The sequence below is a fragment of the Hemiscyllium ocellatum genome, chromosome 35 (genome assembly GCF_020745735.1).
Source record: "Hemiscyllium ocellatum isolate sHemOce1 chromosome 35, sHemOce1.pat.X.cur, whole genome shotgun sequence".
In the NCBI taxonomy this organism is placed as follows: Eukaryota; Metazoa; Chordata; class Chondrichthyes; order Orectolobiformes; family Hemiscylliidae; genus Hemiscyllium; species Hemiscyllium ocellatum.
Genome location: NC_083435.1, coordinates 35,260,542 through 35,287,140, shown reverse-complemented (window position 1 = coordinate 35,287,140; position 26,599 = coordinate 35,260,542). Strand labels below are relative to the sequence as shown.

Genomic DNA, 26,599 nt, shown 5'->3' with positions numbered 1-26,599 from the left:
TTTTAGTGTCTTTTTCAAATCTCTCACCTTAAAAAAAGTGCCACCCTCGTCTTGAAGTTCCTCCATCCTCAGGCACTCCTCCCATTAACCCTATCCACGCACCTCATTATTTTATAAACCTCGATAAGCTAACCTCTCAACCTTCTCTGTTCCAGTGGAAAAGTGTTCCAGCCAATCCAGCCTTTCTTTATAATTCAAACTTTCTCTTAAGATTATTTATTTTAAGTTCCGTTTTTTGGTAGCATTTTAGAAGCAGGTACACTAACAAGTGAGTGTAACACTAACAAGTGATGGAAATGCCACACTTCGTGAGTGACAGAGGTGGGAACCACAGCTCACCTGGTCACCCAATCGCTTCTTAAGGAAAAGGTCAGGTGACACTCCACCACTGTCAATAGTCCAGGTTGATCTGTCCAGAGGATTACTGAGTGAGCATAGCACTGTCAGAGGTGCTTCCTTTCAGATCAGATGTCAAACTGAAGTCCTATCCGTATTACCAGGCGGATAGAAAGGATCTTGTGCTGTAATTTTGGAGGAAAGGCAGGGAAATTATCTTTGGTGTTCTGGCTGATATTATCTCTAAAGCACACAAAAAAATCGACGATTAGCTGGTCATCTCTCAAGCAGAATCTCTCTCTCACACATAAAAATCACAGATTATCTGGTCATCATCACTTGCTAAATGTGCAAATTTAACATGCTTCTCCTGTCATATTATTCTGATTACACTTCAAAAAGAAAATCGTGGCTGAAAGGGACTTGTATATATTCAGTAATCATGAAAGTCTCTTAATAAATACGAAATTTCTGGCGTTTAGCTGTAAGTAGGTCAGCAACGATTTATTCAGATCACAATTTTCAATTGCGTATGTTTCAGTGATGAAAAATATCGGCTTTTGGCTCATTGCACTTTGAACTGTAATTGATGAAGAAACGAAAATGAAAGTGCAAGGTACATCATAAAACAAGTCTGCAGGAAGATGGCCGCTGACAAGCAGGTTTTAATCTCTACTGAGGATTTAACCTGCTCGATCTGCCTGTCTGTGTTTGTGGAGCCGGTGCAGTTGGAGTGTGAGCACAATTTCTGCAAATCCTGCATCCAGGCGTGTTGGGAAAACCAGGGGGAGGTGGTGTCCTGCCCGGAATGTCGCGCGGTTTCCAAGCAGAAGAGTTATAAGAAGGCCAGGGTGTTGGCCAATCTCTGTGAGAAAGCCCGGCAGCTGGAGCTGAACCCGGGTCTGCAGCAGGAAGGGGGTCCCCGCTGTCTGGAACACGATGAGAAGCTGAAGCTGTTCTGTCAGGACGACCGGGCTCTGATCTGTGTCATTTGTCGAGATTCCCCCGCACACTCAGGCCACAGCTTCCTGCCTGTCACTGATGCAGTGAGAAAGTACAAGGTGAAAGAAAACTAGCTTTCTATGCTGCTGTTGGCTTTTAAACAGTGAAGTAGTTACTAATTATATTTTCTCTTTACTCGGAAGACTGCCTTCCCAGCAGCAACATTTTTTTTAAATGGGGCCTGCTCATGGTTTGGGAAGTTGCTGCAATTTCCATACTTTGGAAGTTCAGGGCACTTGATAGAATCAGAAATCTGGGAAACAGACAATTCAGCCCAACCTGTCCATGCTGTCCTGGTTTCCTAAACTGGACTAGCTCCATACCCCTCTAAACCCTTCCTATCCAGGTTCCTGTTCAAACGGGCTTTTAAAATTTGCAAGTGGATTCGCCTCCACCACTTCCTCTGGCAGCTTGTTCCTCCATGTGAAAAAAAAATTGCCCCTCAGGTCTCTTTCTTAATCTTTCCCTTCCCACGTTCAAGATATTAGGAGGAAGGTATAAAGGAGACATCAGAGGTTGATGCAGAGAGTTGTGAGTGCAAGGAATGCGTTGCCAGCTGAGGTAGTGGAAGCGAAGTCATTGGGGACATTTAAGCGACTGCTGGACATGCACATGGATCGCAGTGAGTTGAGGTGTGCACAGGTTAAGTTACTATATTTTACATTAGGATTAAGTCTCGGCACAACCTCGTGTTCCTAAGGGCCTGTTCTGTGCTGTACTTTTCTATGTTCAATGTTCTATGCCCTCTCGTTTTGGATGTCCCTACACTACGAAAATGACCTTGGCCATTCACCTTATCTATACGCGTCATGACATTACAAACCTCAATAAGGTCACTCCTCAGCCTCCTATAGTCCGGGAAAAAAAATACCAGCCTATCCAGCCTCTCCTTATAGCCCAAATCGTTCAGTCTCAGTAACATCATTATAAATCTTTTTTGCACCCTTTCCAGTTTAATAACATCCTTCCTACGTTCAGGGTGACCAAAAGTGTATGCATTACTCCAAATGTGATCTTATGAATGTCTTGTTAATGTTACATGATGCCCTGTACTCATTGCTCTGACCAACGAATTGTAGCCTACAGACCATGTGCTAACTAATACCATCACTGGATATGCCCCGTACCACAGACAGGATGAGTGCAGCAGACATGGCAGCACAGTGGTGTACAATCAGAGGGGAGTTGCCCTGGGAATCCTCAGAACCTGTGAAGTATCATGGCAGACTACCCTGTCTCAGCAGAGGAATACTACCTGGAGAAGCACTCAGGTTGAGAAGGGTGCAGAACACACTCTGGTATTAGCAAGGTGGACCGAATTCTGCACTGGACTGATGAGAGTCACAGGCCTACACAGCACAGAGGCAGGCCCTTCAATCCAACTCATCCATACCAGACATCCTACATTAAGCCAGTTCAATTTGCCAGCATTTGGCCCATATCCCTCTAAACCCTTTCTATTCACTTACACATGCAGATGCCCTTTAAATGTTGTAATTGTACCAGACACCACCAGTTCCTCTGGCAGCTCATTCCACCACCCAGTGAAAAATTGTCCCTTAAATCTTTCCCCTCTCACCATAAACCTATGCCCTCTCATTTTGGACTCCTGCACCCCGGGAAAAAGACCTTGGCTTTTCGTTCTATCCATACCCCTCATGATTTTAGAAACTTTGATAAGGTCACCTCTGAGTGTACAACAACCCAGGGAAAATAGCCCCAGACTATTTAGCCTCACCCTACAGCTCAAACCTTCCACCACTGGCAATTTCCTTGTCAGTCCTTTCAAGTTTCACAACATCCTTCATGTAGCAGGGAGAGCAGAATTGATGCAGTATTCTAAACGTGGCCTAGCCAATGTGCTGTACAGCCGCAACATGACCTCGTAACTCCTATACTCAATGCACTGACTGATAAAGGCAAGCATACCAAACACCTTCTTCACTATCTTGTCTATGTGTGACCCCACTTTCAAGGAGCTATGAACCTGCATTCCAAGGTCTCTTTCTTCCCCAGGATATTGCCATTAAGTGTGTGAGTCGTGGTCTGATTTTTCTTTCCAAAATGCAGACTACCAGCAGCTCATTTTGTTTCTGTATCTGAATGGTTAGAGTGGTTTTGAGGTCTTGATTAGTTCAAATTGAATGGTGAAAAGTCCCTGCCTGCACAGCAGTTTTGAAGTATGCATTTCTGTTAAATAGTTACGAGTTTTTTTTTTAACAATTAATTTAATTGATTTGAAACCTCCACACTACAATTATTTCAAAGCATTTTCAAACACCCCTTCATTGAGAGATTATTAGATTACTTAGTGTGGAAATAGGCCCTTCGACCCAACAAGTCCACACCGACCCTCTGAAGAGCAACCCACCCAGACCCATTCCCCTACATTTACCCCTTCACCTAACACTACAAGCAACTTAGCATAGCCAATTCAACTAACCTGCACATTTTTGGACTGTGGGAGGAAACCTATGCAGACACAGGGAGAATGTGCAAACTCTTCACAGACAGTTGCTGAAGGTGGGAATTGAACCCAGGTCTCTGGTGCTGTGAGGCAGCAGTGTGAACCACTGTACCACCGTGCCAGTTTGTCCTCATTTATTGGCAGTGGAGCAAATTTAGTTCACCACTTTTGTAATGTTGATTACCTACATGTGTGCTCTGCTGAAGGTCCTCTGTTGCTGTGAATATTGCTTGAAACTCTTGGGTTTCTGTTCTTTACCATGTCTCGAAAATCCTACCTCATACATTGCACATTGTCCCCACCTCTTTCCAATGTGTTTCTTTCCTTGCTTTAATCAGGTCCTTAAACTGGGACAATGTATAACAATTGCTGCACAAATTCAATGCCATCTGATTTGTTTTGTACTCAACCTCTATCAATACAACACCAAATATGGAGGCTGAATTTTCCAATTTTTTTTTGGGACAGCATGTTGGCTCAGTGGTTAGCACTGCTGCCTCTCAGTATAAGGGATGTGGGTTCGATTCCTTCCCCAGGCAACAGTCTGTGTGCGGTTTGCACGTTCTCCCTGTGTTTACATATGTTTCCTCTTCAATTGAAAGATGTGCTGATTAGAGTGGGTTGACTATGCTAAATTGCCCGCAGCGTCAGGGAAGTGTAGGATAGATTAGCCATGGGAAATGCAGGGTTATGGGGTGGGTAAATCTGGGTGGAGTGCTCTTCATTGGATGGGTGTGGACTTGATGGCCTGTTGTCTACATTTGGCCCATCATGTAGCTGTTGGAATGGCTTTAAATGTTGTAACTGTAGGTGCATCTGGCAGTTTGTTCCACATATGAACCACTCTGTGTGAAAGTTGCTTTTCAGGTGCCTTTTAAATCGTTCTCCTTTCACCTTTAAATTATGCCCTCTAATTTTGAATATTAAATCCCCATTTAATATTTAATAATATTCTTCATATAACAGAGCAACCAGAACATAAGCAATACTCCAAAACTGACATTAGCAATGTCAGGTAAAACCGCAACATGACATCCTAACTCCTATACTCTGTGGTCTGAAGAATGAAAGCAAGCATGCCAAATTCTGGATTAGTGGTGCTGGAAGAGCACAGCAGTTCAGGCAGCATCCTGCCTGAACTGCTGTGCTCTTCCAGCACCACTAATCCAGAATCTGGTTTCCAGCATCTGCAGTCATTGTTTTTAACCAAGCATGCCAAATGCCTTCTTTACCACTCTGTCTACCTGTGATGCAACTTTCAATGAACTACTTATCTGAAGCTCTGGGTAGCTGTTCTACAACACTCACTAGGACCTTCCTATTAATTCTGTAACTCCTGCCCTTATTCATATTATTAAAATGCAAACCTCGTATTTATCTAAATTAGACTCCATCCGCCACTCCTTGGCCCAAAGGACCAAGATCCTTTTTAATCTTAGATAACCTTCCTCACTGCCTACTCTACCACCAATTTTGGTTGTTATCAGCAAACCTATGAAACATATTTCCTCATGGTAATCTCAGCTGGTGTTGAAATCACTGTTGGAGTCACTCTGCCCTGCAAAGTGTACCTTGACTGACCGTGACAATACACCATGAATGATCGTAGTGTCCTTTCAGACCATTAAGTGCTAGTCCCCTTTGACGTCTGCACATGGCCATTTGGATGAAGCATTTGTTTACCATGTAAGCATTTTGGAGGAATGAAGTTGAAGTTGCAAAGGGCCGTGTTGTTCAGCGCTTCGAACTGGGATAAACTTCCACCTCTCCCTGTTTGCAAAAAAAAATACAGAATCTGTCAACCTCCATAAAGTGAGTGCATACTAAGAAATGAAGCTCAGAGCCAAATCATATATGGATGCATGAAATGTATGACTGTATAAAGAAGAAATATGTGCTTGTCGCTGCGTTTACAACAACCTGACGGAAGGGTGGTAGGTCAAAGATGTCCCTGAGCTCCCAAAGGGATGCCCTGAAGTGATGTCTTGGTTGCTCTGAAAGCAGGCATGATGATGTGGCAAGCCTGGTCATTTACTGGTGCCGAATTGCTTGGATTAGGCGTGGAGGAGGATAAGAGCTTGGAGAAGCAAGTGATGAGCTGTTGTCGTCGAGTAATTGCTCTGACTTTTGTTTCTGTAGTTCATCACAGAAAAAGAGGAGAATTGAAAGCTGCATAGAACTGAAATAAAATGGGCTATTGATGAGATGCAAATGCACAGAAATGCAGTAATCACCACTCATGAGTGATGTTTTGAACTTGCCACTTTAAATCTTAAAGGGGGATTTCAGAATTCTTATTTTTATGATATTGATAATCTGATTTCTTTTTCATTTTTGACATATTTTCCCACATTCCTCCCCATTTCCCACACAGACATGGGGAGAATGCGCAACTCCACACAGACAGTGGCCCAAGGCGGGAATCAAACCTGGGTTCCTGGTGGGGCTGCAGTGCTAACAACTGAGCCACTCAGTTTTGAGTCAGAAGGTCTTGGATTCAAGATCCGACTCCACGCATTGAAGGAATTGGATGTGTAATTTGTTAGATGAAATGTTAAATCTGCTCGCTTAGATAGATATGGCATTATTTTGAGGAAAAGCAAGGGATTCCTGAAGTCACAACCAATATTTATCCCTCAATCACAAAAACAATTTCTTTTGTTGATTATTAAATTGCTGTTTGTTTGAGTTTTCTGTGTGGAGATTAGTTTCAGTATTTCCTCCATTATTACAGGGACTATTTCAGGTTAACTTCTTTGGTGATGAAGTGCTTTGGAATGCCCTGTGGGTATGGAATGTACATGGAAGACCACAATGTGCGTATTCCCTCCCAGACCACATCACATCATGGCTTGGAACTCTATCACCCATTCCTCCAATATCTCTGAGTTAAAACCCTGGAACTTCCAGGAAGCTGGCATCCATGTTCGATGGGTAATCATGAGGGAAAATTGGATGTTAGCCTTTTTCAAAGAAAATGGAATATAAAAATTAGGAGGTTTGCTGAAACTGTGCAAAACACTAGTCAGATGATAGATGGAGTATTGTGAAATGTTTTGTGTCCCTTAACTAAGGAAATCTAACTGTCCTGGCATTGGAGGCAATCCACATAATGTTCATTCATCTGATACCTGGCAAGGAGGGTCTGTCTTATGAAGAGAAGTTGAGTAGATTGGGCCTTGAAATATAAAAGAATGAAAGGCTACCTTCTTGAAACAATCAAGATTTTTAGAGGACTTGAAAGGGGAGATGTTATTTCCCCTTGGGGGAGAGTCCAAGAGCAGTGGGCAAATTTTAGACTCAGGTGTCACACATTTAATACTGAAATGAAGAGGAATCTTTCACAGAGGGTTGTGAATCTGTTGATTTGTTTGCCTCAGAACTGTTGAGGCTGAGTCATGAAGTATATTCAGAGCTGAGGATAGATGAATTTTTAAATAGTGAGAGAATGGGGAAAATTTTATGGTGAAAAGGCAGGAACGTGGAGTTGAAGATGATCAGAGCAGCTATGATCTCATTGAATTGCAGGGAAGACTCAGTGGCCTATTTCTACTGTTTTGCCATATGGTATTTTAGTTCCTCCCTAAGAGCACTGTGGTAGTACTCACACCACATGGACTGCATGGGTCTCAGAAGGGGTTGATTAAAACCTTTCCCAAGGCAGGTAGGGGTTGCAACAAATGCTGGTCCAGCCAGCCATGTCCACGTCCTGCAAACAAATAGATAAAACAAAAAATCTGAGCCTTACTTCAATTTCCATTCGGGGTATGAAAGTGTGTGTAATATCATTGATTAGATTAGATTACTTACAGTGTGGAAACAGGCCCTTCGGCCCAACAAGTCCATACCGACCCGCTGAAGCGCAGCCCACCCATACCCCTACATTTTACCCCTTACCTAACTCTATGAGCAATTTAGCATGGCCAATTCACCTGGCCCACACATCTTTGTGATGATGGGAGGAAACCGGAGCACACCCACACAGACACGGGGAGAATGTGCAAAATCCACACAGTTCAGCCGCCTGAGGCGGGAATTGAACCAAGGTTCAATAAGGCGCTGTGAGGCAGCAGTGCTAACCACCTGTGCTTGTTGGTCATACTCTGTCTCTTTTATCTTTTGAGTTTGGAGCTGTGTGAATGCATTCTAACATCCAACTATTTATAGCAACAAAAGACAAATCGGAAAAGGATGCATTTTGACAGGCCTGCTTCCATTTCCAGGTCCAGCTGCAATCCCCCTTGGATTCCATCAAGGAGAGAAAGAACAGGAAAATTGAATTGAAGCTTCAAGAGGAGGAGAAGATTTCAGAACTGGATGTAAGTCACTCAGTCTAATGTTTAAACACTGCTGGATGGAAATGAAAATTCTTTTTCAGCGTTAAAGAATTGTGTTGCTGATTGTTGCACTTGAGATGAATTTCCATTGTATTCAGTAGAATTGGATTTCAACAGATGGCCAGTAAGATGCCAGGAGCTTTGCATTTCCAATTGGCATTCATGTATCTGTGCCTCTAAAAGAAGCCACATGTATGTTTTCTCTCACTGACCTAGGAACTCACACGATTTCTGGAGCAACACATCTCTGAACAGTTTGCCAAAATTCAACAATATCTCGAAGACAAAAAGGCGTGCTTAATTAGAGAACTCCAAATGCAACGGGATGATGCTTTTAAATTAATTGACTTAAATTTGGCAGAAATTAACAAAGAATTAAAATCCCTTGAAGAGGATGTATCGAAACTTCAAGCCGTCATTCACCAGGAAGACAATATCACTTTTCTCAAGGTATCAGTTTACAAACCAGAACCATTCCTGTTTCTGCAGGCACTATCAATGATCAGTGGGCTCAGGTGATTATGTCAATATTAACGGACAGGGTTTCTGCTTCAGGTTTGAAGGACACTTTACTTTCACAAGGTTCCAGCACAAATCTGCAGACAATGTTCAAGTGGGCAGCACGGTGGCACAGTGGTTAGCACTGCTGCCTCACAGCTCCAGAGACCTGGGTTCAATTCCCGCCTCAGGCGACTGACTGTGTGGAGTTTGCACGTTCTCCCTGTGTCTGCGTGGGTTTCCTCCCGGTGCTCCGGTTTCCTCCCACAGTCCAAAGATGTGCGGGTCTGGTGAATTGGCCTTGCTAAATTGCCCATAGTGTTAGGTAAGGGGTAAATGTAGGGGTATGGGTGGGTTGCGCTTCGGCGTGTCGGTGTGGACTTGTTGGGCCGAAGGGCCTGTTTCCACACTGTAAGTAATCTAATCTGAACTCTATTACAGCCAACTGAATCACGATTTATTAAGCACGAATACTGGGGACATGAATACTAACAATCATGTTTCAGCCTAAGTGAGCTCCAGCACCTATGGGCCGGGAGTTGATATGTTAATAATCCATACTTTTAGTCAACTTGTTATAATACTGATCGAGTCCTGTGACAATAGTGTCATAAAGTTATACCACATGGAAACAAACCCTTTGGTCCAACTTGTCCATGCTGACCAAGTTCCTCCAATTAAACTAGTCCTACTTGCTGCGTTAGTCCACCATCTTCTAAAGCTTACCTACTCATTCATGTTAGCTGTCCAAATGTATTTTAAATGTGGTAACCGCACCTGCATCTGGCAGCTGGTTCCACACGTGAACGAACTTCTGCATGAAAAGTTGACCCTCCCAATTTAGAGTTCACACTACCTTGGCTATGACTTTGGGTTGTTTACCTGACTCAATATCAAGGAAAAAATTGTATGAATTGTTTCACACTGGAATTTACTAATTAGAGTCAAAGAGTCATAGAGCAAGGAAACAGACCCTTCTGTCCAACTTGCCTGTGCCAACCAGATATCCCAGCCTGAAGCAGTTCCGTATTCCAGCATTTAGCCCATATCTCTCTTAACCCTTATTATTATACCTATATAGTTGCCTTCTAAATGTTGTAATTGTACCTGCCTCCACTACTTCCTCTGTTTATTTAGCATGCAATAGCAAAGTCTGTTCCATTAAAATATGCAATCATGTGGACATGTAAAATAAGAATGGAAGTAGACTCTTTAGCACCTCAAACCTGCTCTGCCACTTAATAAGGTTTGTGTTTACGATGTTTAAAAACAAAGTATAATGTTCCTGCCTCTGCTGCATTTTGAAGCATACAGTTCTAAAGTTGCATAACTGTCTGAGAGGTGAAATATTCTCTTCACCTCTACCCTGAAAGTTCAACCACTACATTTAAAACAGTGCTCGACAGTTCTGCACTTAACCTCATGCAGAAACATACTGCCCACTTACACCTTGTTGAGATCATTCAAGATCTAATTCACTTTCATCACATCACTCCTCCAAACTCCAGTGGAAACTAGTCCAGCCTCCCCAGCCCATACTCGTAAGTCAAGCCAGTCATTCCAAGTATTAACCTAGTCAACCTCCTGTGAGTCACTTCCAACATATTTGAATCCTTCCTTGCCCAAGAGGACCAAAACTGCACACTGTATTTCCAATGTTAATTTAGCAAATCTCTGTACAGCTGAAACATAACATCCTTACCTTTATGTTCAATCCATATAGTAATAAAGGATAACATCCTGTTAACCATCTTGAATACGAACCATGCCTACATTCTAGCTTTTTATGATTCATGCAGTACAGCACCTTAATCCCCTGCACCTTGAAATTCCACAATAATTTTCTGCTTAAGAAATATTCCTTATTTTCATTCTTCCTGCCAAAGTGGCTAACTTCACACTTTACTGCATCACACTCCATCTGCTGGGTTTTTCACACTCTCAGCATATTTAAATCTGTCAGCAGTCTCCATATGTCTTCTGCTCAATGTCTTTTCCTACCTAGCCTGGTTTTGTTTGTGAGTTTAGTTACCATGCCTTCACTTCCCTCATCTAAGCCATTGATAAGAGTTATGAACAGTTGATGCCGTGAATTGGACGATTTATTTGTTCTTATCTCCACAGCATTTATCTTCATTCTGAAATGTGACACCCATAAATGAACATCATACTTGAAATGGGATCTAACTAGAGCCTTTTATAATTGGAATTTCCTTTGGATTGAACTTCTTTGACAGAAAGACCAATATTCTATTTGTCTTTTAAATCAGGTTCTACCCCTCAACTAACTTTTAGTTATTTCTGTGCACTGATCCATAAATCTTTCCAGTTATCCACTTCTTAACTTCTCTCAAATTCAAAATTACATTTTCTTTTTTAAGACTAAAATGGATTCATTTTTCCAATACCACGGACTTGTGATTTAACAATGTTCCTGTGTAATTTCTTCTTCCATTCATACCATTTCCCACACATATGTTAATGCCTGCAGCAAGCTTGGATATTGACTCCTTCACTTAAGTTGCTCACATAAACAATAAAAAACTAGGACCCAGTTTATACCCAGACAGACAACCACAAGTTAATTCCTGACATTTTAAAGTTAGCTACATTATCTGTACTAATTAATTCCCAGTTAATCCACGTTCCATGTCAGTGGGTGCTTTCAATTTCAGTGCAAGCAGTTTTGCTAATAGTGTAGTATGTAGAAACCTTGCAGAATGCCATCAGGGAGTTCAGATAAACAACATTCAGAGAGTTGTTGCCAAATATTTTGTAGGTATGTGCCTTTAAAGGTTTAGTTAGGTAAACATAACATCACATAACCACATCAAATCCATGCTAGCTGTCTTTGAACAGTTCGTAAATAAAGTATAAATAAACACTTGTTGTTGTTTGGCAAAGGGGCCAGTACCTTAATGAATAGCAGTATGTTTTATTGTTATAAAGGAGACAAGTTTACAATTGCCAAAACCATTGAACTAGATTTCACCACGGAGCTCCTGCAGAATGATTGAAGTCCATTGTAAAGTAGAACTTGTGTCATAGATGGAAACAGCTCAATTCATGTTAATTTTGTTTACTTTTTATACAGGAAATGAAAAGATTGCCAGAAAGGTGCGTATGATTTATACCGACATATTTTATAAAAATGAGCATTATTTTGAGAAATTAAACCAAGTTGTTGATCCAATACAGGTGCCTTGGGAGGGAAAAGAGTGAAAGTGAAGAAGAGACAAATGATGATGTTGGTGAAGATGACAATAAAAATGAAGGTGACAGTGATGATGATAAAAATGATGATGCAAGTGATGATGACCACGATGATGATGAAATTAATGATGGCACTGATGACGATGAAAATGAGAGAAGTGATGAAGTAAGTGATCATGAATCAGATGAAAATGGTGAAGACGTGATAGAGTTTAGTGACCTGATACTGGGAAAGTTCAGGGGACCTTTGCAATATGCAATATGGAAGGAAATGAAAGAAATCCTCTCTCCAGGTAAGACATGACCTGCTGTTAACTGCATGGCACTCATTTGCCCTAATATAAAATGGCTGTGATATGCTTGAATTAGAATGAATGAATGATCTGTTGCTTGTGGTCTCTGTGATTTCAAGATTTAGATCATGGTTCCATTGACTTGAACACAATTGACTATTAGGCAGGGTATATCACAGTTGGTAAATGGAGTAAATTTACCTACTTGGCATCATAGCCTGCCATCCCCACTCTAGGCTGTTCCAAATTCTAATTTCCAATATCACTTATCCTCAGGAGCTCAAGGTTCAAACCATCTTCAGGGAGGAAATTGATGTAAGGTCATTTATTGCAATATTATAAATTCAATAAAAAATGAAACCATTTATCCTCTTGATTACAAAAGAAACCAGTCTGTGGTGCTGGCATGAATTGGCCATTTGGTATTAGCGCACAATTCAGTGTTCAGACCAATTGAGATCAGTTGGTGTCTGTAACAGATCCGACTCCACCCAGCTTACACCAAAATTGAATTCCTACAAAGGGAATTGTAAATATCGGGGTTATTTATTTATTTATGGATATAAAGGTGGAGGGTTGAATCTCAGAGCTGGGTGGGGGGAGGGGGGGGGGAGGGGAGGTTACTGAGCACAGTGGGCTACGGTGAGATTTGTGGCAGAATCGAGTGAAAGGTCTGGTCAGTTCCAACACCCTGCTGTTGGAATGACCTCACTGCATCTTTTGTGCTTTTCCCAAGCAGTGAAGTTAGGTTCTCTCTGGGCAGTGGCAAGTGGCAAACTAAGAACAACTAATTGCTTATTGGTCATTTTGTTAACAGTCCATTTCACCGATCTTATCAATCTCCCCAAACCAGCTAGACATTCAGTGCTTTTGACACGGGAACTAAAGCAGGTATTTGGTGAATGCAGGTTGATCTGAAAGACCCTCTTGTTGGACATGGGCCATGTTCACCTCACACTCGCAGACATTGGCATCTGATATGCTGCAGCAAGGACACTGTGTATTCAACGACACATCCAGCTCATGGACCAGGCTGTATCTCCAGGCTCTTCACTCAGTGTCATAGCATCATAGCAGACACTCAGTCTGAGCTTCCTTGTGGACTCCCAGCATCCCAGCTTTGTATTGTCTCACTTTGCCTTTTTCTGCTTTGCTCCTCTCCCAAATAAGAAACTCCCTTAGGTCCTGCCCTTCATATTGAGACACAAAGAAGGGAAGCTTATCATGATTGTCAGGAGGCCTCAGTCAAAGCAAGGGAATAGCCTTTGTGTCAGTGATCTCCTGTCAGCACTAAGTCAAGGGTTACCTCTAGTACCAGTCCAGGGGCTGAGAAATGGTCAGTGTCGATGCAGAGTCAGTATTCGCTCCACCAGCCATATTGGCGGATGTTTTCCTCCTGAGAGAGAGGCACGTATTAAGGGAGGTGAAAGGAGGTGACATGTCTGTTACTTTCGGTTTTAGGTGGGACTGTCCTGAGTGAGTGAGAAGACCGTACAGAGCGCCTGCAGGATTCAGAGGGTTGGAGTGGATGACAGCCCATGAGAGTTGTTGCAGGCAGAAGTGAGACTAATCGGGCGTCACTTTTGGTGGGAGGTGTGTTTAGTAGCAGAGATTGAGTGAGTATGAAATGTCAGAGAGAAGATGGTAGCATTTACACTGGCAGAATGGATAAGGTCATTGACCTTCTTTCTATACCACTGTGCATTCCTCCAGCCTGGCTGAGATTGTTTTAAATTGAGTGGCATTATCAGACCAGTCTAGCGCTGGCCTGGTGTTCTGGGCTCCACAGCTGGTCCTGGGAAGGAGAGTGTCCTGTGTGCACCCCACCTTCCAGCAGGACCTTCATGTCCCTGTCTGTACAGAGGGGCACCAATTTCCCCCTGTTTGTCATATCTGGGGTAAATGTACAGGGCAATTCTGGACTGACAGTGCTTGTCTTGATGCACAATGGGCTTTTAATGGTCACATCATCACCATGGATGCTGTTGAGTTCTGGGGCATGTGGTGAGGTGGCTTGGGAATAGCATGGGCTAGGAAGAGACTGGAGTTAGATCTGAGGGACACTGTAGGGGCAGGATAGGTCGCTGTTGACAGGAGTTTGCTGAGATATAACTAGAAAACACATTTGACCTCGCCATAGAAATGCCTGCAAAAAATTCAATGTAACTTAGACTTAGTGAAAACATTTGTGATTCAGCGCCAAGGTTATATTGCATGAGAGTGATCAATTCTCAGACTATAAATGAATAACCATTGTTTTTAGAAGTTAGCATGTGTAAAACCTTTTGAGTCCAAAGGTTCTGGCCCAGATATTGATAGTACATAACAACTTGGATGCAGTTCCACTGAATATAGTACTCTGACACGACACTAACCAATAATATATATTCACAATGACACTAATTACTTAGAATTCCCATGACCCAGAATCTACCTCAAGTGGTCAGTCCATAAAAAGATATCCTGATACGGTTTCTGACCAACTGACCTAACTGCACCACGCTAGCTACAAACATGCAGCATTTACAGTTTCCTTTTTTATATCACTTTGTTTTCGATCACTTTGCCATATAAGGTCAAATCTATTTTTTGGCCGGCGTAAATTTTCAATGACACCACTGTCCTATTTGAAGTCATGTCCAGATGTATTCTCTCTGGACTCTCCTCATGTTTATCCTTGACTGTCTGTGGTCTTTATTTTCAACTTTCTTCTATTTATATTCACAGAAACAACAGGGCCCAGGTCTTGAACATAATGCAGAGCTTTGCTGTGTCTATTTTGTGTGTGTGTGTGTGTGTGTGTGTGTGTGTGTGTGTTGACTTACACATGTATAGCTTTTAACTTGTGTTACTTTATTTCCTCCAAGTTCCAGCACCACTGCTTTTTGATCCAGACACAGCACATTCTCAGCTGACCGTGTCTGATGACCAAACTAGCGTAGAACTCGATGACATGAAGGTTGTTCATGAGTCGGAATATCTTTCTGTCCTGGGATCAGAAGGATTTACATTTGGGATACACTACTGGGAGGTGGCAGTGGGAGACATCTCTGACTGGCTTATTGGTGTAGCCACTGAGTCAGCCGCTGAAGAGGAAATGGTGGATATTTTCCCCGAACATGGCTATTGGACTCTGTTATTGAGAGATGGAGATGAATATTATGCTGATGAGACTCTGAAATTGGATGTGAAACCCAGGATCATTGGTATTTACCTGGACTATGAGGGAGGACAGGTGTCATTTTACAATGCTGATGATATGTCTCATCTCTTCACTTACACTGACATATTCACTGAAAAACTCTTTCCATGTTTTGCTCTTGTTTGCAATGATGATGTTGAAAACAATGAGCCTCTTAGGTTGAACCACTTACTAGTATGAAACATTAAGCTATAGAGATTCATGAGAATAGAACAGAAATGGAGGCCCGGATTTTCCACTGCATCAGACAATCGTTATTACAGTGAAGATGGGGTATGTCAGACCACACAATTTCCATCATAGCATTCTCTGAAAATTGCCTTGTAAATTTTTTGTTTCGCAATTCCTCTATGACATGGAATCCTCCAGAAGTCTGCATTTGGCTTTCAGTTGATCTGATGAAATTAAATAAAGCAAGAACACAGGAAATGTTAGGCTATTAGATATGTAGTATAACTCCTGAGTAACTATGAAAGAGAGCTCAATTTTCACTAAGGTACTGCAACTGCACATTCTCTCAGACCTCTTACAACCCCAGACTCAACATCCTCAATCCCCTCCCTGCTAGAATTTGCCCTTCACCAGACCTGACATTGTCACCCCTCCCCCTGCCAGACCCTCCCCTCCAGCACCCTCAGACTTTTCTCACCTTCCCTCACTGCCCTGGACCTGAACTCCACAAATCTGGCACCAACCCTGCCCAGCCCCTTCCAAACCTGATTTCCCCCTCATCCTGAGCTACCCTTAAGACTGCATCCCTTACCTTGCACCCTTGCTTCCTAACCACCTGTCAACCCTACCCACGACTGATCTGATATCCTACTCCTGCCAGCTTGCTCTATGCAAAACTAGTCCCCTACTAACCTGACACCCTACCAGCCAAGCTCTGTAGTTCCTATTCATCTGGCATTCTGCCCCGGCCCTTTACACCATCCCTAGCTGCTATCCCAGTTAAATAGCATCCTATCCACTTGGCACCTGGCTTACCTGACAGCCTATCCCTCCTACTCATCTGGCTCTGTATCCTTCCAACACCCTAACATCATACTTGCAGTAGCTGACTGCTATGCCTTCCTCTGACAGTTGTGCCCCTATGAACTAACATTGGAAACGAAGCAAGGTTCTGCATTTCTGACAAAGGCCTCAGCAGAATCACCTGTTGGAAATCCAGAGCTTCCTTCTTTCATTAAGAAAATAGATGGGATGGAGTGCGTTCTGTGTGAGATTGCAAATTTCTTGGAAAATCTAAATCTTAATCCTTTTGCTGCAACTCCTATGATCCTACAAATACAGCAGGAACCTAGAACTCCCAGCGTGCCGCAAGTATGTTCTGTTCAATGAGAATAACAAACTGATAACAGGTGGAAATGCCATCTGGACCAACCAACCCAACCACTCCGTGGCTCAACACTTTAACTCTCCCTCTCACTCCACCGAAGACATGCAGGTCCTTGGACTCCTCCATCGCCAGAACATAACAACATGACGGTTGGAGGAAGAGCGCCTCATCTTCCGCCTGGGAACCCTCCAACCACAAGGGATGAACTCAGGTTTCTCCAGTTTCCTCATTTCCCCTCCCCCCACCTTGTCTCAGTCGATTCCCTTGAACTCAGCACCGCCCTCCTAACCTGCAATCCTCTTCCTGACCTCTCCGCCCTCACCCCACTCCGGCCTATCACCCTCACCTTGACCTCCTTCCACCTATCACATCTCCATCCCCCCTCCCCCAAGTCCCTCCTCCCTACCTTTTATCTCAGCCTGCCTGGCACCCTCTCCTCATTCCTGATGAAGGGCTCTGGCCCGAAACGTCGAAATACCATCTGTGTAAATCATTTTCAGGAGAGGGTTTGTCAAACAGTCCTGATGTCTGCCAGCATTTTACTGTTATTCATTTCTTGTAATATTCTTGTGATAGTAATTTTCAAGCTTTGACTGTTAAGTGAGGACATGAAATCAATTTTGATTCAGCGACAATAGAGTTACTGGATTAATATTGATATTTTTAATGAAGAAAGGTTTAGTGAATAGATTTCTGTGTATTTTGAAGAGTTTTAATTGCTTGTTTGCAAGTTTGTTCAGCAGAGAGAAACACCTCTGAACAACTTTCAGCTTCAGAAGAGGAGAATGTGATTTGGAATTGTACAAGTTAGTGATTAGAATTTTCTCTCAGTGAAGTAGGTACAGGCAATAAAATGCTAATGGGAGAGTGGAGAAAGGAATCAAACCAATCTGCAGAAAATCAACTCTTTAAAACATTATTGTTGAGGGATATTGGACACAAAATTCATTTTAACATCCATTTAAAATAGAATTGCAGTGAAAAATGAAAAGTTTTCTACTTTAATATGTGGAAGTAATATGAAGAAAATGTAAAAACCTTGAAGTACCTCTCAAAGTATCTTCAACATGGACACTGAAACTTGTAAGGTTGTGTTGTTAGCAATTGTATACCATATACTGTACAATTGTTCCACTCCTTTGGTACACATGGCCTAATTGTATGTTTAATTACAATATGTGTCATAAATACATTGTCTCATTAATGTGTTATGAACCTGGCTGATGGAAAATAAATTTAAACAGGAGCATACACTGTTCTTCAACTTACATCACTGGGATAATTTAGGTTTTAAGATTAGGGATTTTTTTTGATATTTTGTCTAAATGGAGTGTGTGTGGAATGAATTTGATGCCCATCTAACCTACACTATTCCATTTAAGTGTCAATTCAGTCAAATTTCATGCTGGTCAAATTCTCCATGGAGCCATGAGTTTTCTTACTCTATCTTACCAATTCAAATTATCACTATTATGGCACCCCTCATCGCATAAAAATCCCTATTGTGCAGAAGCAGCCCTTCAGCCCATTGAGTCCACACTGACCCTCCAAACCAACCTTATTCCCTTAACCCTGCATTACCCACTTTACCTGCACATCCCTGTACGCGATGAGCAATTTAGCATGGCCAATCCACCCTAACCTGCACATCTTTGGACTGTGGGTGGAAATCAGACCATCAGGTCAGATACTAGCCAAATTCTACCAATGGGCATAGATAGAAGAACTCGACATTGCCAGGATTTCCCAAGTGGACTGGCATACTCGGTGCCAACTTTTAAAAAATCATTGTGTGTCTTGTCATTTTGGAGCTACCTGGCATTGTTCATGCTATTTGCCCAGGTAAGGGCAATTTGGTGCCCTGCTTCCCTGACAGGAACCTGAAGATTCTGGTGGACAAGGCATCATAAAAAAAGACCATCTTCTTTTCCCCCTGGGACTAGCTGAGGATGCCACCTGTATTATAGCAGTCTCTGCTGCCTGGAGGAATGCCCAAAGTAGGGAAGAAGTCCATGACATTTTCTGCCCCTCCAGGATAAATGCTACCATCTTCTCTCTGCTACTCATACTCACTGTATTTCTACCACTGCCATCTCAATCATCCACCAAAGCTCATACTTGATCACCCTCATTATTGTATGGAACTTCTTCCCTCATTTGCTCTCCGTAACCTCAGCACCCCTACAACACTAACCCTGTATGACCTCCGAATTGCCAGCTCACTGACTTGGGACAACTCATTGCTTTTGACCATCACCTCAACCAGAACTATCAGCTGTGCTGCCTACTTTCATTTCTCTCTCATTCCCTGAGCAAACAGCCCGCACTGGAGCAGGAAGAGGCAAGACCAGATAGTGGTCTGATGACATTTAGCTCCTCACCCCTTATACTGACTCAACCTCAGTCAGCCGATTGCTCAGGACAGGTAATGTCCCTGGATGGGGATTGGAAGTTGCCCCTGATATACTGCTTGGGTTGAATGGTGGCTCAGTCATTAGCACTGCTGCCTCACAGCACCAGGGACATGGGTTCGATTCCACCTTCAGGCAACTGTTTGTGTGGAGTTTGCTTATTGTCCCTGTGTCTGGATTTCTGCTGGGTGTTCTGATTTCCTGTCACAGTCCAAAGATGTGTAGGTAAGGTGGATTGACCATACTAAACTGCTTATTGTGTCCAGGGACATGCAGGGGAGATGCTTTAGCCGTAGGAAATGCAGAGTTTCAGGGATAGGTTAGGGGAATGAGTTTGAGTGGGGTGTACCTCTTCAGAGAATATCTGTGGACATGGTGGGCTGAATGGCCTGCTTCGCATGATTCTATGATACTGTACTGGAAAGCCCTGATGGCAGGCTATTTCCCTGGAGTTGACTGGGCACTGCTGACACCCAGGACATTGTCCATGAGCTCTAAATTGCAAGTCAGGATAGAAGCATTTTGATCCTGGAAACTCTGTCTGAGCGGGTAAATTGCAAGAGGACAGCGTGTAGCAAGGCAGAGAGGAAGCTGCTTGTTCATGGGTTGGTGTGTAATAAACCAGGCTGATAATAAAAAAGAAATATCCTCATTATGCACCTTAACGCTGACTAATGAGAATCAAATTCCAATGCCCCAAACTTCCTTGGAAACTGCAGCACATTGTTCCCGCCACTGGGAATGGCATTGGTGGCCTTCTCACAGAATTCTCTCTGTGTTCAGAGATCTATTTGATTACACCAGTTATTTCCAAAGAACAATAAGCTCACTCCAGAGAAATTAGTAATTGTAATTCATATTTTAGTACAATTTGTTTGACAGTAGGCCATCATGATCGCAGGTTGGGGAAATCCTCAGTATCCAGTATCCCGTCTCCCCTCACAAATGGGTGAACTTTTGCAGGAAATGTGACACCAAAGGCTTTCTTTTACAACATGAAGAATCTGGAGGGAGTTCAATGGCAATTAAGGAGGACGAGGAAGCAATGGCCTAATCTTATTGTCACTGGAAACTAGCCAATCTAGAAACTTAGCCAATGTCATAGAGTCAGAGAGATGTACAGCATGGAAACAGACCCTTCGGTCCAACCCATCCATGCCGACCAGGTATCCCAACCCAATCTAGTCCCACCTGCCAGCACCCAGCCCATATCCCTCCAAACCCTTCCTATTCATATACCCATCCAAATGCCTCTTAAATGTTGCAAGTGTACCAGCCTCCACTACATCCTCTGGCGGCTCATTCCATACACGTACCACCCTCTGCATGAAAACATTGCCCCTTAGGTCTGTTTTATATCTTTCCCCTTTCACTCTAAACCTATGCCCTCTAGTTCTGGACTCCCTGACCCCATGGAAAAAACTTTTGCCCATTTATCCTATCCATGCTCCTCATAATTTTGTAAATCTCTATAAGGTCACCCCTCAGTCTTCGACGCTCCAGAGAAAACAGTGCCAGCCTGTTCAGCCTCTCCCTGTAGCTCAGATCCTCCAACCCTGGCAACATTCTTGTAAATCTTTTCTGAACCCTTTCAAGTTTCACAACATCTTTCCAATAGGAAGGAGACCAGAATTACATGCAATATTCCAACAGTGGCCTAAACAATGTGCTGTACAGCCGCAACACGACCTCCCAACTCCTGTACTCAATACTCTGACCAATAAAGGAAAGCATACCAAATGCCTTCTTCACTATCCTATCTACCTGCGACTCCACTTTCAAGGAGCTATGAACCTGCACTGCAAGGTCTCTTTGTTCAGCAACACTCCCTAGGACCTTAAGTGTATAAGTCCTACTAAGACCTGCTTTCCCAAAATGCAGCACCTTGCATTTATCTGAATTAAACTCCATTTACCACTTCCCAGCCCATTGGCCCATCTGGTCCAGATCCTGTTGTAATCTGAGGTAACCCTCTTCGCTGTCCACTACACCTCCAATTTTGGTGTCATCCGCAAACTTACTAACTGTACCTCTTATGCTCGCATCCAAATCATTTATGTAAATGACAAAAAGTAGAGGACAAGACCTTCAATTTATTTGGTCAACCACGGCTCCCTCGCTCGACCACTTCCTCCCTGCCTGACAGGTATATACTTATCAAGGACACACAGTAGCAGTTGCTTGAATAAGCTCCACATTTCAATTATGCCCATCCTCTGCAGTTTCCTTTCCCATCCTATGCATCCTACATCTTGCCTAATCACATCATAATTGCCTTTCCCCCACCATAACTCTTGCCTTGCAGTGTATATGTATCCCTTTCCTTTGCAAAAGTAAACATAACTGAATTGTGGTCACTATCATCAAAATGCTCACCTACCTCCAAATCTAACGCCTGGCCAGGCTGATTCCCCAGTACCATAGTTTTTAATCAGTATATTGATACAGTCATTTACAGTTTTACTCTCAACAATATAAGAGGTTCAACTGAAAGAAATTATGTTCTGTGAATACTTATTAGATTTGGGGTTGTGGAAAAGTCACATTATCACTGACACAGAATGAAACACTGTGGGTTGAATGGTCTACAGGCCATACTGATTCTTACCTCCGCTGCAAGCGATCCCACAAGCAATGGATCAGATCAAAGCTCTGTCGTCCTGCCATGTCCAGTCGTGAATGGTGGTGGACAATTAAAAACCTCACTGGAGCAAGAGGCTCCACAAACACTGGACAGTACAGTGGCACGGTGGTTAGCACTGCTGCTTCACAGTGCCAGAGACCCAGGTTCAATTCCCGCCTCAGGCAACTGTTGGTGTGGAGTTTGCACATTCTCCCCAGGTCTGCGTGGGTTTCCTCTGGGTGCTCTGGATTCCTCACACAGTCCAAAAATGTGCAGGTTAGGTGAATTGGCCATGCTAAATTGCCCGTAGTGTTAGGTGAAGGGGTAAATGTTGGGGAATGGGTCTGGGTGGGTTGCTTTTCGGAGGGTCGGTGTTGGCTTGCTGGCTAATCTAATCTACTTCCATTCTTAATGAAGGGGGAGCTCAGAACATCACTGCAAAAGATTAGCCTGAAGCATTGGTAAAAATGCACAGTAGATGATCCATCTCAGACACACCAGCTTCACAATCTTCAGCCAATTTGACACACTCCATGTGATATTAAAATACACCTGGATGCCACTGGATACTGCAAATTGTCGGATAGTCTCTGATAATATTCTGGCAAATGTGCTCCAACCGAACTTGCCTCACTCCTGGCCAAGCTGTTCCCATGCAGCTGAACACTGGCATCTACACGGCAATGTGGAAAATTGCTCAAGTATATCCTTCAGACAAGAAGCAGGGCAAATCCAACCCGGCCAATTGCTGCTCAGTCAGTCTCATCTTGATTATTAGTAAAGTGATGGAAATGCTCACCAATAGCGTTATCAAGCAATGTCTTTAAACCTTGAGAGTTGCATGTGTTTAATTATAACCCATGGTAATGAAGCTGTGGAAATTGTAAACATTGTATCTTCCAGAAGAAGAAAGTTCTGGTGAAATTTACACAGATTGTCTCTTACAGCATCATAGTGCAAAGCTGTAATCTCCATTACCCAAACAAAAACAACAGTCTGATTAAAAAAAACAGAAAATGGAAACTATTGTCATACCAGACAGAGAGTGAATCTAAAGCAAATTACTGCAGATGCTGGAATCTATACTGAATACAAAAAAAATGCTGGAAATCACAGCGGGTCAGGCAGCATCCATGGAGAGAGAGAGTGAGCAAGCTAACATTTCAAGTCTAGATGACTCTTCATCAGAGCTGAAATGGAGTGTGGAGGAGGCACATATGCACAATAGTGATGGGTATGGAATGCTGAGAGAGGAAGGATGTTGATAGTTCAGATTAAGTGATCAGAATGTGAGAAAGGCAATGGTTTGTCTAACTACCAGACTGGAAAAGACTGACAATCCCACTGGAGTTGGGGGAGGGGAGAGAGGTTCATAGAGAATGTAATAAGCGACACTCAAAGAAAGGACAGGAATGAGTTCACAATTTAAAGACATTGAACTCAATACTGAGTCTAGAATGTTGTAAAGTACCTAGTTTGAAGATGTGATTTGGAGATGCCGGTGTCGGACTGGGGTGTACAAAGTTAAAAATCACACAACACCAGGTTATAGTTCAACAGGTTTAATTGGTTTAATTAGTGTGCTTCCAATTCAACCTGTTGGACTATAACCTGGTGTTGTGTGATTTTTAACTTAGTTTGAAGATGAAATGTTGCTCCTCCAATTTTTGCAATTATATCTATGAGGAATAGACAATAGATGCATGAATAGGCCATCTGGCCCTTTGAGCCAGCACCAACCATTCATTATGATCATAGCTGATTATCAATAATCAGTATCTGGATTAGTGGTGCTGGAAGAGCACAGCAGTTCAGGCAGCATCCAAGGAGCAGCGAAATCGACATTTTTCCTGATGAAGGGCTTTTGCCCGAAAAGTTGATTTCGCTGCTCCTTGGGTGCTGCCTGAACTGCTGTGCTCTTCCAGCACCACTAATCCACAATCTGGTTTCCAGTATCTGCAGTCATTGTTTTTACCTCATCCATAATCAGTATCCTGTTCCTGCCTTCTCCCCATAACCCTGATTCCACTATCTTTGAAAGCTCTATCCATCTTTTTCTTGAAAATATCCAGAGACTTGACCTCCACTGCCTTCTGGGCAGAGCATGCCATCGATCCACCACTCTCTGGATGAAGAAGTTTCTGCTCAACTCCGTCTGAAGTGGCCTTCCCCTTATTTTTAAGCTGTGTCCTCTGGTTCTGGACTCACCCATCAGCAGAAACAGGCTTCCTGCCTCCAGAGTGTCCAATCCTTTAATAATCTTATACGTCTCAATCAGATCCCCTCTCATTCCTAAGTGTATACAAGCCGAGTCGCTCCAATCTTTCAATGTATAATAGTCCCATCATTCTGGGAATTGACCTCGTGAACCTATGCTGTGCTCCCTCAATAGCCAGGATGTCCTTCCTCAAATTTGGAGACCAAAATTGCACACAATATTCCAGGTGTAGTCTCACTAGGGCCCTGTACAGCTGTAGAAGGACCTTGTTGCTCCTTATACTCAATTCCTCTTGTTATGAAGGCTAACATACCATTAGCTTGCTTCACTGCCTGCTGTACCTGCATGCTTGATTTCATTGACCAATGTACAAGAACTCCCAGATCTCGTTGTACTTCCCCTTTACCTAACTTGACTCCATTTAGATAGTAATCTGCCTTCCTGTTCTTGGCACCAAAGTGGATATCCACACATTTATCCACATTAAACTGCATCTGCCATGCATCCACCCGCTTACTGAGCCTGTCCAAGTCGCCCTGTATTCTCCTAACATCCTCCTCACATTTTACCCTGCCACTCAGTTTTGTGTCATCAGCAAATTTGCTAATATTACGTTTAATGCCTTCATTTATATCATTAATGTATATCGTAAACAGTTGCGGTCTCAGCACCAAACCTTGTGGTACCCCACTGGTCACCGCCTGCCATTCTGAAAGGGACCCTTTTATCATTACTCTTCGCTTCCTGTCAGCCAGCCAATTTTCAATCCAAGTCAGTATTTTGCTCCCAATACCATGTGCCTTAATTTTGCTCATTAATCTTCTATGTGGGACTTTATCAAAGGCTTTCTGAAAGTCCAGGTACACTACATCCACTGGCTCTCCCTTGTCCATCTTCATGGTTGCATCCTCAAAAAGATTCCAGAAGATTCATCAAGCATGATTTCCCCTTCGTAAATCCATGCTGTCTCTGACCTATCCTGCCACTGTTATCCAAATGAGTCGTAATTTCATCTTTTATAATTGACTCCAGCATCTTTCACACCAATGACATCAGGCTAATAAGTCTATAATTCCCTGTTTCCTCTCTCCCTCCTTTCTTGAAAAGTGGGACAACATTAGCCACCCTCCAATCTGCAGGAACTGATCCTGAATCTATCGAACATTGGAAAATGATTACCAATGCATCCACGATTTCTAGACCCACTTCTTAAGTACCCTGGGATGCAGACCATCAGGTTCCAGGGACTTATCAACTTCCAGACCTAACAGTCTATCCACTACCATTTCCTGCCTAATATAAATTCCCTTCAGTTCATCCATTACCCTAGGTCCCTTCAGCCACGATTACATCAGGGAGATTGCTTGTGTCCATATCATTAAAAAGTAATAGTCCAAGCTGATGACGACACAGGGTGTTCATAGAAATATTATTTCTGAGCTGTGGATTGTCTATATGTGACAGAGCATATGGGCAGCATGGTAGCTCACAGCACCAGGGACCAGGTTCTATTCCAGCCTTGGGCAACTGTCTGTGTGGAGTTTGCACATTCTCCCCATGTCTGCTTGGGTTTCCTCTGGGTGCTCCAGTTTCCTCCCACAGTCCAAAGATGTGCAGGTTAGGTGAATTGGCCAAACAAATGGTGTTCTTGGATGTGCAGGTTAGGTGCATTAGTCAGGGGAAATGTAGAATAATAGGGTAGGGGAATGTAGAATAATAGGGTAGGGGAATGGGTCTGGGTGGGATACTCTTCAGAGGGTCTGTGTGGACATGTTGGACCAAAGGGCCTGTTTCCACACTGTAGGGAATCAAATCTTCATGGTCAGTACAGAGAAAAGGCCACAATTTCCAATGGGAGAATGTGTCTATTTAGAACATAGAACATAGAACAACACAGCGCAATTCAAGCCCTTCGGTCCTCGATGTTGCGCCGACCTGTGAACTATTCTCAACTCGTCCCCCTACACTATCCCAAAATCATCCATGTGCTTATATAAAGGACTGTTTAAATCTCCCAAATGTTAACTACATTAGCAGGTAGTGCATTCCACGCCCTTACCACTCTCTGCGTAAAGAACCTGCCTCTGACATCTGTCTTAAATCTATCACCCCTCAATTTGTAGTTAGGCCCCCTCGCACACGCTGACATCAAGAATAGGTTTCTGGAGAAGTTAGACAAGTCAACTGCCCCATCTGATTTAAAACCAGATGACAGTTTGCTGTGTGGTTCCCAGTGTGGTTTTTACCCTTTCTCTTGGACTTCCTCTTTCAGTTCTTTGACATTCGCATTCTTCTCACGACTCAATTGGGAAAAAAACATGCTGATAATCGTGTTCCATACATCAATTGATTTTCTCTCCTGCTGTGTTTGTCCATTTAATACCTGTCTCCACTTTCTGTTATGGTTTGGACTCTCAGAATTGTTGGCAACAATTTTGGAGGGAGGCAATTTTTTAGTCAATAGATTTAATTTGCATTTTTTTTAATGGTTTTACTCTGTTAACAACTTTCCATTCTAAATGTAGCAGGTCTAATATGAAGAAATTGTGTAACACAAACCCTTGTTAGGTTCGCAGTCATGGAAAGGTCACAGTCTCGCTGACACAAAATGTGAGTGGGAGGTTTCACAGGCCATGTCAACCACAATTCCACAATCAACA

The 26,599-nt window shown here is 42.9% G+C and overlaps 1 protein-coding gene across 1 annotated transcript; it reads left to right on the top strand.

The window, feature by feature from the left end:
- Nucleotides 1-980: 980 nt before the first annotated feature.
- Nucleotides 981-17,835, top strand: LOC132832622 (zinc-binding protein A33-like). Its single transcript, XM_060850704.1, has 6 exons — nucleotides 981-1,397; nucleotides 8,029-8,124; nucleotides 8,359-8,592; nucleotides 11,735-11,757; nucleotides 11,839-12,146; nucleotides 15,014-17,835. The coding sequence occupies exons 1-6, from the start codon at nucleotides 981-983 to the stop codon at nucleotides 15,526-15,528; spliced, it is 1,593 nt and encodes a 530-aa protein (XP_060706687.1). The 3' UTR covers nucleotides 15,529-17,835.
- The last annotated feature ends 8,764 nt before the right edge of the window (nucleotides 17,836-26,599 follow it).